We start from the raw sequence: 15471 nt of genomic DNA on the forward strand, positions 1-15471 counted from the left end.
GGAAGGTCTTTATATCTAGAACAAAACTTCTTCTTCTGTCAATCCAAATACGATATATATAGTTTTTGACTTGGCTGGAACACCTGCCTCCTCCAAGAAGTCTACCCTGACTATCTCGCCTGCAGTGACCTGTTCCGTGTCAGTCTCTCGTCCCCAGCACCTCCAGATTACCATGAAAGGAACTTAGATCATGTCCACGGTAACATATGAGTACGTCTGTCTGCTACATTCTTTTCTCTGATAACTTCTTATTATATGTTTGCCCAGACATTCCATGGGGGCGTGGGGCGAACTCTGTGGCTACCTCATTGTTCCAAATGATGCCTGACCTGGAGGAAAGAATAGACACTGGATTGAATAGAAGTGGAGGGGTTGTCTCCCATTAGCTCAGCCCTGATTCTTATTCGGAACTAGAGATTGGAGTTAACGCTCAGGAATGTGATGCAGGAAAGAGAGCGCGCCAACCTTCAGAGAAGTAGCGAGCTGCAGTCAGAAGCCTGAAAAGCCCTCCAAAGTGGGGAGGCATCCCCGTGCAGCCTGAAGAGGCTTTGCCAGATGCCTCAGTTTCCTACTGGGAGGCAAGATGGCCTCATCCTAACCAGCCAGGGGAAGTAAGTCTCAGAGACCAGACTGAGGTCAGACAATCACCCAGCTGAGAGAAGGGGATGAGCTTATGAGTGCTGTGGCTGGTGTGACCCTGTGTCCCAGGGAAGAGTGGTCTCAGGGTGCATCACTTGGTTAGGGACCTTGGAGGGACCTAACTCCAGTCATACAGAATCCCACACGATCCTGGATGTTTCACAGTCGAAGGCATACAAGAGCAATTTCATTTTCATCCCTCTCTAGGAACGATCTCTTTATAAAAAGATGTGAGGTGAAGTTCTTCTTGTGGACAACTCCCCACAGGAATGCTCTCATGTCATTCTCTTTTATTTGTGCTTCTTCCTTCCTGGCAGCTTCTTCTCCATGTCCTTCCCTAGATCTTTCTCTTCTGCCTTGGGAAGCAACAGCATCCACCTCTGTCCTGCCCCCTCTCCCTCTGAGGGTGGGCTGGGGGGAATCTAAAGAGCTCCACAGCCTCAGTTCCCACATTGCTACCTCCCACGGAAACCTCACTTGGTCCCCAATCCATATCTTCAACTCTCTTGCTTATCTTCATCCAGTTGTTTCTCACGTGCTCCGAATTCATATAAAAGACCAAATGATTACTGCGCCCCACGCGTGTTTCTCCTGCACAGTCACCCTCTTGATCAATGGCAAGGCAAACCCTCTCCTTCCTACTCTTAAAATCAGAAAGTTTCTCCCTCCCTCTCATCCACACTGTATTTTATTAGTCACCGATTCTCTTGCTCAGCTGCCTAAGTAGCCTTTGAATCGTCCCTCTTCAGGATCACAGTAGCCTTTTAACTGGTCATCTTTTGTGAAATCTCCCCCGACACTATTCACTTTCCCACCTCTGGAGCCCATCCTCTGCATTGCCACCAGAATGGGTGTCTGAAACATAAATCCGTTGTCAGACAGTTTTACTTATATTGGGTTGGCCAAAAAGGTCGTTCGCGTTTTCCTGTAACATCTGACGGAAAAACCCAAATGAACTTTTTGGCCAACCCAATCTAATGAAGAAAGAACACTTCCCAGAGCCTACGGGATGTATGTCAAACCCCTTTTGGCTTCTCAGACCCTTTACAGACTGACCAATCCACCCCTGCTCAACATCATTCACACCTGCCCTTATAACCTATACATTGGCTACACTAAACTGCCATGTCCCAAATATGCTGTGCTTTCCACTAAGCCTGGCTTTGCACACGCTGTTCATTCTACCTGAAAGACATCATCCTCTCTCTGTTAACTACTATTTAGCCTTTCAAACAGAGTTCAAGTATCCCCTCCAAAGACTATTCTAATAGTTCACAAGTATTTACTGAATCACAAATGTGTGCGAAGCCTGAACTTTCCTGGACAGAGTGAACTGCACTTTTCTCTGTGCTCTTGTGAAATGCTGGCCATGCCTCTACCATAGGACTAGCTGCATATTCGACTTATCTCTACATTTGAATTGACCATGTTTTATTCACTATTATAGTCCAGTGCCTAGGTCTGAGCAAAGGGTTGACAAAACCCTTTCAACTTTCAACTCTGTCTAAGGAAAATATGACCTTGGGCAAACTCTATAACCCCCGAGTCTGCTGCCACGCTCTGTTTCCTGACCTGCGGCCTTCTGATGGCCACATATGGTCAGTGGGGGTCTTGAGGTCTGACTGGTTGAAAAACAACAGCAAAAGCAAACAAACAAAAACCCAAACCTTGGTGGGCAAACAGCCAACCAAATGAATGACATTAGTAAAGACTCAATGAGTGGCCCAGCCATCATTTCATTAAAGGGGTCAATTTTCTGTCTTAGAAAAATTTAGGATTAAGATGGGCCCAATTGCCCATCCTTGAGCACCGGATTGATTCTCTGTCTCTGTCTCTCTCCGTCTAATCTCTCCATCTTTCCTTCCCATCCTTCACTTCCCCTATTCTTCTTTTCTCTCTCTCTTTTTACAGAGAAATAATCTTTACCGAACTGCGGAATGGTGGTTTGCATCCGTGAAAATGTATTCTGGACCACAGCATCTTGTTCTTTATTCATAAACACTTAAGCAAAGAAAAAGCCAACTTACTTTCACCAGAGCCCGCTTGATCACATTGGCAATATCTTGCCTCCACTCCGGAATGTCAGGATTGTGGTAATCCAGATTAGGAGAGAATGATAAGAGTTGGGACTGAAAGTATTCTGCAAGGAGAGAGCGTGTGTGAGTGAGGCTGAGAGAGGGTGTGATAGGCAAGGGGGACTCCATGATCACTGTGCTTTAGGGAAAGGGCACAGTCTTTCATGTGGCCTCATCTCAAAGTCCTTCCTTTCAGCCTGTCTCTTGGCTTCTAAAATAAAGTGGCATTTGGTGACTGGAAGTAAATTTGTGCTCCTACCGTTTTTGTTTGCTTTTAAAATCTTAAAGACTTCTTCTTGTAAATGAACATTATCTGAAATGCAAGAAACTTGTGAAACTCCAGAAGAAGGGGGCTTTTGCTGCTGTAGGTGGTATCATGCAGAGGCAACAATAAAGCATTAATAAATTGGGCTAGATTAGAATGAAGCCTTTTCTTATCCTTCCTTTAGTTCCATGGATCCTGCTAGAAAAACTGCCTCAGGGAGTTAGAAAACAGGTCAAAACCCTGTATCTAGGGTGTGGGTAACATTCAGTTTCTCAGTCTGTTTGGTAGGTACACAGGTCTGTCCACTTTGTGATAATTCATGAAGCTAAAACACGATCTGTGCACTTCTCTGTATTTAAAAAAATTTCTTTACATTGAAGTATAGTTGATGTACAATGTTGTGTTAATTTCTGCTGTACAGCAAAATGACTCAGTTATATACACACTTTTTTATATTCTTTTGCATTATGGTTTATCCTAGGAGGTTGGCTATAGTTCCCTGTGTTATACAGTAGGACCCTGTTGTTTATCCAATAGTTTGCATCTAATGACCCCACACTCCCACTTACATTCCAATAAAAATGTTTACTTAAAGCCTTCCAGGTGCCCTGTGAGAGAGCCTGAGCCTCAAGTTTGCAGAGCTGTAGGAAAAGGCACTCACCTGGTGTGAGGTGGAAGAAATACAGACTGAGTCAGAGGATCACGTACCTCACTCAGTACAACTTTCTGGAAAACCCTGGTATAGTGGCTGTTTTTAGGGTATGTGGGAGGTTTGTAGGATGGTGGTAGAAGCACAATTTGATTTCAAAGAAATTTAAAAATTAAGAGTGGTTCTCCAGGATTGAGAACAGAATGGTGGCCCTATTGACCACTCTCCTGCCTTGCTCTGTCTCTCTATTCTCAGCCTTGGTCTCAGCCTTTTTGCAGCCAAAGATCAGAATCTCAAACAACAAAGAAAACACATCAGTTATGTGTAGTTCATCTCAGTACCTAATCTGTGAGTTCTTCAAGAGCAGGGACCATGACTCCTCCAGCTTTTGAAATCACTGGTCCCCATCCTAACAAAGAATGGATGCCACATGTGTGTGAGATACCTTGGCAGGTCATCAGATCTAGATGCTTCTATGATAGTCTTTCCAGCTCAGCATTCCTTCAACTTATGATACATCTCTGTCTAATGAGACCATCAGGTTTTGATGCAGACACATCACAGAAGACAAGAAATGCCTGTCCGTGATCTGCTTCTCTAACAACCTCCGTATCTACTCAAGAACAAGGTAAGAAGTGGGTTTGGATACATTTTGTGGACCTACCTAATTTTCCTATGCCCTGGGGCATTTCCAAAGCAGTCAGCGATTGCTGCTATGGTGTATGGAGGGGATTGGCTGGGCAGGAAGGGGCATCACGGGGCTTACCGTGAACCGCGATGTCTTTTGTGTCCTGGATGAGGGCATTCCCAGCAGCCACCTGGACAGTGATGGTATTGGTTCCCTCTGCTAGGAATGTGAAGGAAATGCTGCTGTCCAAGGTGATGAGGGGCTAAAAGAGAGAAGCAGGAACACTTATTTACTCCTTTATGGGATATCAGATTCCCTCCTTTCCTGTAAATCTCAGACTGTCACCAATCTGCATAGCATTTGCATATCCCCAAGGGATCCTAACATGAAAAAGGAAAAAAAAAAATGCACAGCTTTCTAAAACTGTGAGTGTAGGGCTTCCCTGGTGGCGCAGTGGTTGAGGGTCCACCTGCCGATGCAGGAGACACGGGTTCGTGCCCTGGTCCGGGAGGATCCCACATGCCGCGGAGCAACTAAGCCCGTGAGCCATGGCCGCTAGGCCTGCGCGTCCGGAGCCTGTGTTCCGCAACGGGAGAGGCCACAACAGTGAGAGGCCCGCATACCACAAAAAAAAAAAAAAAAAACCAAACAAAAAAAACCATAAAACTGTGAGTGTATATCCAGTATCCAGGAAGAGCATTAATATACTTGAAATGCACTGTAAAATGTTAATTCTGAGAGATGAAGGTAAGACTGGCCACCCTGGATTTTGCATGTCATTTTACTCCTTCTCCTGGGGCAAAGTAGAAGCATCTTTTGTAATCCATTCCTAGTGACTCTGGGAATAGACAATCATTTTTCTCTTTTCCTCTAATATTCCGTGTCACTTATATTTTCATCCTGTATTCCCTCGGGCCGTAAGATTTTTTCAGAGAAGTGACCACATTTTATTTATTTTTGTATCAACCACCCTTGGTAAATTGTCTTACATCTAGCAGAATCCCTATATAACTTGGATGTATGGTCATATTATTGACATTTTGTTTGGTCATATCTGTGTTTTCCATTGCAAGGCATTTCTAACAATTTAAATAAGTTGGAAAACATATAAATATGCATATCTGTGTTCACTTTTTAATCTTTTTTCCTTTTCTGTTTTCTTTCCTTGATCATAACAGACAGGGACTTGTCAAGGATAAAGAAAGAGAATAGCATATTTTTTCCTTGGGAATTAGGATCTGGATAGAAGCAGGTGCTTTCTGGAGAGAAGAGAATGCAGATTCTGCGACTGAAGAGTCATTATTCAGTGATTATCTTGAAGCCAGTGCCCTCTCGAGTTATCTGGTGCTTGCAAGGTAAGACATATTAGTAGGAGGCTTCTCTAAGGCAGCTCATGAAGAGATGTCACAAGTGCAGATGAGCAGACCCTTCTCCTCTCTGTGTGTTAGGACGACAATAGCATAGAGTAATGATGTTGGGGGTGCATAGAGTTTCCCTTTCAAAATGTGGGTATCAGCCAGTGTTCACACAGCACACCCTTGCACCTGGACCCTCCAGAGGCTCAGAGAGGCAGCTTTCAGACAGCGTCCCTCCTGCAAGACTAAAATTCCTTTCTGGCTCAGAATTTTCAACTGCGCCTCTGAAACAATCATTTAATTTCTTGGCTTTAATATTCTATTGCTCTATTTTATGACCCGGCTGATGGCTGGAGTTGGACAGGATTAGAGATATTGCCCTAAGCTTTCTGACACCCTTTCTTCTCTGCTTGCTGAATGAAAGAAAGAAGTGAGTATTGAAAGAGTTACACTCTTTTTCTTAACTAAGGGTAAGCCCCAGAGCCCAAGCATACTTCTCCATACTTATGGCTCTGTGATGATATGCACAAGGGTGTGGCCTTATTAATTAAACAACAAATGAGGTACAAGTAGGTTCTGTGATGAAATCAACTCCCATGGGCCAATAGTGGCTGTTTAGTGTCCTGTGTTGAGAAGGAAGCTGAAGTCAAGTTGGGCTCAGCATGGCAATGTCAGCCACTGACATGGAATAAAGGAAGAATGTGTGCCACTGAGTTGCCATCTTTAGTATAACATGAACAGAGACTTGATACTCTGGTTCTGTTACTATTTTAATGAATTACCTTGGGCAAAATTTGTCCCCACTGTGTACCTTAGGTCTTTATCTTTTAAATTAAAGGTTTGGGTTAGAAGTTGTGAGGACTCATTCAGGAATCAGAACACATAGGACTGATGAGTGGCTTTTGGCAAATTTTCTAGTTCCTACTAGTCAACCCATTATGACTTACCTGTCAGAATACCTTCAACAGGTTCAGTAGCTACGTCATATTCTTTGGAAGGAAAATGAGATACCTCTATATACCAAACACAATGGCTAAATTTTCTTTAAAAATAATAATATCAAATATTATTGAGGATGTGGAGCAACTGGAACTCTCATACATTTTTGGTGGGATGTACAATGGTGCAACGATGTAGGAAAAAGTTCAGTTTTATGAGAAATTGCGATAATTTTTTCCAAAGTAGTTGTAACATTTTATATTTATGACTTAGCAATTGAAGTCCTGGGGATTTAGTCAAGATAAAAAAAAATATCCACAAACAAAAGAAAATGTTTATAGCAGTGCATTCATACTAGCCAAAAACTGAAAAGAACCTAGGAGAATTTATCAATAGGAAAATGAATAAACAAGTCACAGTATATGCATGTAATGAACAGAAAAGAACAAATATTGATATACACAACAGTATGGATAAGTCCCCAAACCGTAAGAAATGAAAGAAGCCTTATATGAAAGAATTCACATGGTATGATTACATTAAATGAAGTTCTAGAAAAGGCAAATCTAATTTATGATGAAAAAAATAGTGATTGGTTCTGGGGGTTGGGATGGGAATTGACGAGGGGCAGGAGAGAACTTTTGGGAGTGATGCTACTACTATACATCTTGATAGGAGTTTGGATTACAGGTATATGCCTCTGTTAGATCTCAGGAGCTACACACTTAAGATCTGTTGATACATTGTTGATACATTTCATACCCCTGCTGGGGGAAAAAGTATAAACAAATAAAGGACTCTAGCTAATGATTTGCCGCCTAAAGCATTTAGGACAAAGCATGTAAGTGCCTGAAATAAATCAAAATTTAAGATCGGTTGATGGCTGAATAGAGGGATGGACAGATCAACAGACATGATAAAACAAGCACAGTAGATGTTAATGATAGAATACAGAGGGTGGGTATGTGAATGTTCACTTCAACTTTAGTTTGTGTTTGAAGTTTTTAATAATAAAATGTTGGGACAGAGACAAAACAAAAAAGGAATAATTGATGTGGTGGTTCTTTGTTTGTTTGTTTGTTTGATCCCATGAATTGCTCTCTCTAACCATAACTATATCACATTGTCCTTCGTTTTGGTTACTGCCCTCAGCTATCTCTTCCCAGCTCTCAGCCCCAGGATACTTTTCTCCGCTAATGGTTGTCTCTTCAGGGAATCTGCACGACTACCATGTCATCTGCTTCAGCTCTCAGGGGTCTACATGGCCCCTGCTCTCCTTTCTCTGCACCCTCGTCTTATCTTAGGCTTGGATGATGGTGCTGTGCCAGGCAATGACATCTCTTTCTGCGAGGAGTGGAATTCCTCCTGTCCCAGCAGATTTGGTCTCCTCTCTATCTGGCTGCTTCCTAGCAGATCCAGGAACCAAACAAGGATGCAAGTCTGCAGGACAAGGGAAGCCATCTGAGGCGGGAGGGAGCGTGCCACCCCACCAGCGAGTCAAGGCCCTGAGCCACAGCAAACCAACTGTGTTGAAGGTGAACACTTGGCCCCCAGGTAACAGGCCCCAGGCTACCACCCTAGGGAAATGGCAGAAGCTAATTTTGTTTTCCAAATTGCTTTTGTTTTTCATCAGCTGTTGTGACATCATGGCTGATTTCACCTTCCTTGCAAAGCTGGAACACTCCACGGGATTCTTGAGTTCTTCACTGGCCACTCATGTCTAGTGCACAACACTAAATTAAATCAAGTATTTTAAGCTTCATTTACTAACTCTATTAGGCAAGCAGACACATTTATTAAGCCAGAACTCTGTTAATCCCAGCAAACTGGCCTTTTAGAGCCCCACAAATCCAGCAGGCGTCCAATTGACTTCTCCGTGTTTTTTCCAAGCTGCAGGGCCAGCCCACAGCAAGGCTCATGTCCTGCCTAGGCTGCAGGCTGCATCCCTGCCCACAGAGGATCCCTCGTGTGCAACAGGTCATGTATTATCTACTAAGCCCAGCAAGCCATCAATGAAGCTCTGAGTAACTAGTTAGGAGATTCCCACGTGACAAATGGATCAGGGAGCTTCAGGGAAATGTTTGGATGCAGCCTACACCAGATTCCCAATACATAGTAAGTCAAGTTAATATCGAATCTTATAAAATCCCCACAACTTAAATGTATACCTTGATAAAACCTTCCATTCCTAAATTGGACAGACTATGTAATCACTACACTTGCCTCACTTAAAACCTTCAGCAGATTACATATGTGGAAAGTGCTTTACTTTATGAAGTGGAGAAGGCAAGATATATAATTGTGGATATGCTAAGAACTACATGAGAGAAAAGTCTAAAATATACAAAAAGACCAAAAATAAATAAAGGAAATAGTACCTAAATATGTGTTATGACTATGGGAGTATTTTGAAAATTTATAGTTTTGGGGAAAAAAAATTCCCTCAAACACACACACACACACACACACACACACACACCTGTAAAAACTCTTCAAAAGTATCTCATTGTTGAAAATATCACTGTCCATGAATCTGGTTCTATCTTCCACTATCCTATCCTAAATCTAAGTTTCTATGACAAACTAAAACACATCCGGTTATGTCATTCAAAGCCATTTGTCATCTATCCTCCCCAGATTTAGTTTTTTTATGCAGTTTCTCCCCAGATGAATCCCTCTTTCATAGTGTCTGTCTACACAGAACACAAACAGGCCCAAAGCCTTACCAGTGGGCACAAATCCCTTCCCCTCCTCCCTGGCCTCAATTCTACCACTCCTTCAATGCCAGCTTAGGACCAGCTTCATACACAACTTGCTCCAAGACCAAGAAGCCCTGCATCCATCACCCCCTAGGCTGCCTGACTGGGCCAGTAATGTTACATTCCTATTTCCATTCCTTACAGTATCTATTTTGGGATGTTAACCTCATCTTCTTGAATAGATTGTTTCTTAAGGGCAACAAATGGAATTTATACTGCTTTGTGTTCCTCATAAGATCTAGCACAAACTACAGGTTCTCGAGAAAGATCCACGGAGCTACTGATACAATTTCGCATCTCCCACTGATAGACTTGTAGGTGTATGGGCCTATAGTTGGATTTCAGGAATGCTTGCTCTCTTCTCTTTATTCGTACATCATCACACTTGCTCACCGATCATTGTAATCTCCTTGAAGATAGAGACAAGGCTGTAAGTGCTCTTCTATTCCTAAGGGCACCAAACAGAGGGTTAGCTACAAAGGTTTGTGGGGAGTCAACTGATTCTTATTGCGAGGTTGATTTAATTCAACCACCTGGGCAAAACTGTCCAATCCAATTCACCTGGCCAAAACACACAGACACACACATACGCATACACAGGGGATAACTTCTCCTTCATCAGTGATGTTCTGATGATTAAATAATATATATGAAGAGCCTAGTGCAAGGCCAATGCTAGAAAGAAATGCTCAAAATTAGTATTAGCTCCTTTTACAGATCGGTTTGTTCATCAAAGGTGACCACATAGGTCGACACGCAGAGCACTCACCAAGACACCCAAAGACACTCATTCATTTGCCAGGAAAATACAATGCTCACTAGATCAATTTCTGGGCACTGTGGCCACACTGCTGTGTTTCTGTCATGGTGCTAGCAAAAGCACTGAAAATGTACCTCTTTTAAATGGATGGGATAACCATGCTTAACGGTGGGAGAGAAATCTCTAGAACCATGTCAGATTTGCCACTGAGATGTAGATGCCATTGATGCATTGAGCACACTGGATGTGTTCTAAGCACTTACATGCCATTCTTTACTTAATCCTCAAAGCGATATTAGAGTGTAGTAGCTACCAGTCTTATTCTGACACCACAATGAGCAAAACTAAGGCACAGAGAAATCACCTGATTTGATGAAAGGCATACAGCAAGGAGAATCTGAGTCTGGACCCCATCCCAGGTTTGTCTCATTTCAAAACCACTCTGTTCCAATGCCTCTAAAGTACTATCATTCTCTTGGTTCTTTGCGAAGAAAAAGCCAACTAGTAAGACCTTTGAGATCTTGGGTATTTGTACAGCACTTTATGCTCAAGTTTATAGATGGAAATTCCTAACCTAAGCAGTGCTTCAGGTCATCCTCAATTAAAAAAATAAAACCATAATGCCATTCTGCAATTTTAAAATTTCCCTCTCATAATATAGATTAGATAGATAGATAGATAGATAGAGAGATTTTCAAATAATAACTCAATGATGTTAATGGATTAGATATTAGTATCCTTGATTTAGAGAAAACAACACTGAGCTTCAGATCAGGTGATTTGTTCAAACTAACAGATAACTTTTAGAGAAATAGAAACTAGACTCTCCAATCACTTTGTCCACTTCTCTGTTGATCAAATATTTATTAGACACTGTCTGGTATTTCAGGCCTTAGAATAAACACCCAAAGAAAAAAGTGGTGCTATAGAGAAACACTGTCTTCGGTTCCTTGTGGGCTGTTGAGTAAATCATTGGGTTCATGACGGCCAAGAACTGCCCTCCCTACACACAGCTGTCTCCCAGTAAAGATCAACAGGTGAACAAACACTAACAGAAAAGAACTCCCTGGCTGGACAGCCCAAACCTCACATCCTCAGAGGTGAAAGGAACTTAAAATCCTTCTCTTTCTGATGTTCTGCTCCCAGAAGATTTTCTCTTTTTCTTTCACCATGTATGTCTGCTGGTGTTTGAAGCAGAATTTTAGGGTCTGTGACCTCCAAACAGAGTGGTGCAGAGAAAGCATCCTGGGGCTGGGGGGGTACATGGTAGATGGGAATTAGGAGACCTGGGTTTAGGTCTGGCTCGATAGCTAACCAGCTCTTTGACCTTAGGATGCTCATCTCACACAGGGAGCTTCACTTCTCGAATATACTAAATGGGGAATCTCATTAACTAACCTCCTTACCATTGTCTTGGTGAATAATAACACCAGAAATGCAAAAGCATCGTAGTCTATACTAAGAACTTGAAAGCACACAGCACAAATGATGCAAACAGGAAATTGTCCCTTGGGTCCATAAATCTAATTCAGTCTTTTATCAAATCATCCTAACTGTCAGTTTTTATACCAAAATAGAAAGCCTCCATTTAGTGAGTAAACTAGTCTGTGCCAGGGAGATACATTGTATCTTACTTAGTTTTCACAAAAATCGAGATGATGCAGGCATTATTCTCTCCAGTTTGCTGTTGAGTGAATTAAATTTTAGGTCAAATCACTTGATTAAGCTCACATAATAAACATGTAGCAGTGCTAGAAAGCTAACCCTTGTCTCTCTGACCGCAAGGTCCGTATTCTCTCAACCACATCACGCTACCACCCTGGAAAAGAGCAGGATTTACAACACTGTAAACCAACTATACTTCAATACAATTTTTTTTGAAATTTAAAGTAAGAGCAGGGATGAATCATCTCCCACTCTTACCATGCAAGAGCTGAAGTTCTCTTTGGTCATCTCATAACAAACGAACAAAACTGGCATTGTTCCATTCCTTTTTAACAGGAATTACTACACTGGCAACTGAATATTTATTTCCCCTTTCTTTAGATATCCAGCATTTCTGAGTCTGATATATCTTTCATAGATTTTTTTTTTTTTTAAGTAAAGGTCTAAGATGAGCAATATCAAGAATGACTAAAGAAAATGCAAAGACAAAAACAGGAAGAGCGAAAAACATGAAGCCCTTAAGCTGAGGAACCCTCAGCCAAACTGCTCTCAGCTTCTGTTGTACAAGTGTGGTTATTCTTGAAAAAGCTTCATCATCACCAGTTGCCAGGAGTAGGGAGTATCTGCAAAGTCCAGAGTTTGGCCCTTAAGTCCCTTTCTTTGAGACTTGGCAACATCAGTACCATGCCGAAGAAGAAGAACGTCAGCGCCTGGCCCTAACAGAACACCTAGTAGGTCCTGCTAAAGACGCTTTACGTGCATTATTACCCCATTTGACTTTCACTGCCCCGCATTTAGATATCGAATTCACATTTGACAGATGGCGTCACTTAATTTCAGAGATGCTACATGACTTTCTTGATATTATACAGCAGGTGAGTAGGAAGGCTGGAATTAGAACAAAATGGAGCAACATCAATATGAGAAATATTGGTCAGAGGAGCAAGAACAACCAGGTTTGTACAGATTCTCCAAGTACCCTTTCTTCCTTAGGATTATCTGAACTTTCCCTATTATAACAATGAACTTGCTGTAGGAGGGTATGTCATATTCAATTACGTGGATTCATAGCTTCATTAAGTATCCCCTATTGCCCACATCTCCCTTCTGAGCCTCCCCCCAACATCAACACAGAAGATGGAACATGGGAACGTTCAGTATAGACCTAAGCACACACCAGTCAGAAAGGGCCAAACCTTTGTACTATTGCCGAACCACCAGAAATAGGTAAGGGTCCCCAGTTGGCTGGGCCACACAACTGCACTGATGTTGACCTCCTTATTTCTTATGGCAACAAATGGAACTCGGAGATGAACATGCTCCACGGGACCTAAGGGAACAAGGAGAACAATGTCAATGTTTCTATTCCTGGAATAAACAAACAATCACACTCCCAGATTCTTCATCTTAACCTCTATTACCATCACCTATAATAAAACAAGGATTGCAAACTCACAGATGTTGAGAAGTCCGTGTGTGTGTGTGTGTGTGTGTTTACTTGAAATGAAGTACCACGTATAATAGGGAACTGAAATTGGGCTTCAGATTTTTTCAGTGACATCTGAATTTAATTTCCATCCGAAGAGCCCAGCCTCGAATGCTTATGAACCTCCAGCCCAAGGACAAAGCTAGTTTACTGGACACTTAGTCAATAAATAGGAAGATAAAGACTGGCCTCTTGCATTTCTGCCGATTAGCCTGTATTGTGATTGGGGGTCAGTGCATTGTATGGAGGGCTCCGCCATTATCCTCAGTTGTTAATTGGTCCCATCTTGTTCAACAATCAGCCATCATGCCTGTCATCTGCAACACTCAGTGGGTATCATTCAGAAGCTCGCAAGGCTGTTTTATAGAAAGGAAAAAGCCCATCTCCCTACATTGAAGGAGAAATAAGTACCAGGTTCCCAAATAATAATTTAAAAAGCTGCTTGCCAAAAGGTGACCAAGCTTCTATTTTATTTTCTTCCTCAGAAAACTGATGTAAGCAGTCTCCGGTTCTAAACTAGCAAGTAAGAGAATAGATTGGAACCCACCCTATGCATACTAAGTGAGGATTTTAATTTAATTCATTTCCAAAATAACATGAGAAGAGAAAAACACTGTTGGAAAATGTTAGTGTATCAGCATTGCCTTTGTGGGTTAGATCGGTTATTTTTTAACTCTGTGGGATTTTTCTCCCCCACCTTTACCCCTTTCTTTTTCCTTTTTGTTTTCTTTTTTTCCTACCTACTTCCTCTCCTCCCTTTCTTCCCTTCCTTATATCCTTCCTACTTAGCCAAATCCAATTAAAATCTTCTAATTATCTGTCCAGGGCTTCCCTGGTGGCACAGTGGTTGAGAGTCTGTCTGCTGATGCAGGGGATGCGGGTTCGTGCCCCGGTCCAGGAAGATCCCACATGCCGTGGAGTGGCTGGGTCTGTGAGCCATGGCCGCTGAGGCTGCGCGTCCGGAGGCTGTGCTCCGCAGCGGGAGAGGCCACAAGAGTGAGAGGCCCGTGTACCACCAAAAAAAAAAAAAAACACAATAATTATCTGTCCACACTAAGTCAGAGCACATTTTCCTGGTTTCCACCATGGGAGCATTGATGAGCTAAAGTGACTAAAGGTCACAACTGTAGCATGGACAGCTCTTTAGCCTGGGGGCCTTGAGTTCTTCTCATGGGTGGGACATTTTCCAGGCCACTCAGCCTTCACTATTGATGTCTTGGGTTATTTTGGAGACAGCTCAGTTGAAAGAGAAGAAAACAGATGGATACTTTTCACTTCTGCTCCTGTTCAATTTTAGCTGTATGACCTTTTCCTCTATCTTACAGAACCCTGACTCTACACAGACTGTTATGCTGTTCCCTGCCTTCCTTACAGTAATAAGAACATATGAAAGTGATGTGTGGATGTTAAAGGTATCATATAATTAATTATGTGCTGACACTGTTTCCACCACCACCACTACCAACCACCACATCATCGCTGTTCCTGTGTATCATCGTGTAGAAGTCCCTCTTGGGAAAGTGGGAGTTCTGAGTCTCACCGGGTCCCTCCTATGTCATAAGTAAATTTATATTGGGATAAAAGGTGTTTGGACAGGGACTGATGTTTGGGTGAGGAGATTAGCCAGACTGGCTTGCCACCTCCCAGATGGCATTTTCCTGAACAATCAACAAGCGAATCCGTGTATCTAACAGCGTGAAAATACTCTTTGCCCACTGCTCTCACCTGACCCCAGACATACGGCCCCTCAAGATTTCTTTCAACAAATAATTTCAAACCTGTCACTTCATATACACATTTGGCTGAAGGTTTAATTATTTTCAATGAGTAAATCTGTTTAATTATTTCTGTTTGGTTTGACTGTTGGTGAGAATGAACACACACACATACACACACATGTGTGAGAAAACACCACCTACTTTTCATTGCTTTATTTACTCATTTTTAGGAGTTTTTCTGGTTTCTCTCTCTTTGTTGTTTGTGTGTTACTGATCGTTGTGGAAGACAATGAGGTAGTGGGAAGGGGGCCCTGGCCAGGTCATGTCCTAAGAGGGAGATAAGGAATCTGGGTCTTATTTGAACACCTCAGAGTTGTTCTTCATGCCCAGATTCACATCCTTCATTCTACTCCTGCTGGGAAAGGGGCCCCTTTTCTGCTCAAAGTCAATGCTTCTTTTTTTTTTTTTAATTGAGGTATAGTTGATTTACAATATTGTGCTAGCTCCAGGTGTACAGCAAAGTGATTTGGTTA

At 42.3% G+C, this 15471-nt stretch overlaps 1 protein-coding gene across 1 annotated transcript in view; it reads right to left on the reverse strand.

Moving 5' to 3' along the window:
- The window catches only part of SORCS3 (sortilin related VPS10 domain containing receptor 3), a 592231-nt gene that overhangs the window by 12569 nt on the left and 564191 nt on the right, over positions 1 to 15471 (reverse strand). The window contains exons 20-22 of the mRNA XM_059052766.2: positions 12931 to 13064; positions 4395 to 4518; positions 2667 to 2779 (exon numbers count right to left, since the gene is read on the reverse strand). Of these exons, the coding sequence (XP_058908749.1) occupies positions 2667 to 2779; positions 4395 to 4518; positions 12931 to 13064 (371 nt within the window). The remainder of the gene's footprint in view (positions 1 to 2666; positions 2780 to 4394; positions 4519 to 12930; positions 13065 to 15471) is intronic.

Source organism: Kogia breviceps, chromosome 2 (assembly GCF_026419965.1).
Source record: "Kogia breviceps isolate mKogBre1 chromosome 2, mKogBre1 haplotype 1, whole genome shotgun sequence".
In the NCBI taxonomy this organism is placed as follows: Eukaryota; Metazoa; Chordata; class Mammalia; order Artiodactyla; family Physeteridae; genus Kogia; species Kogia breviceps.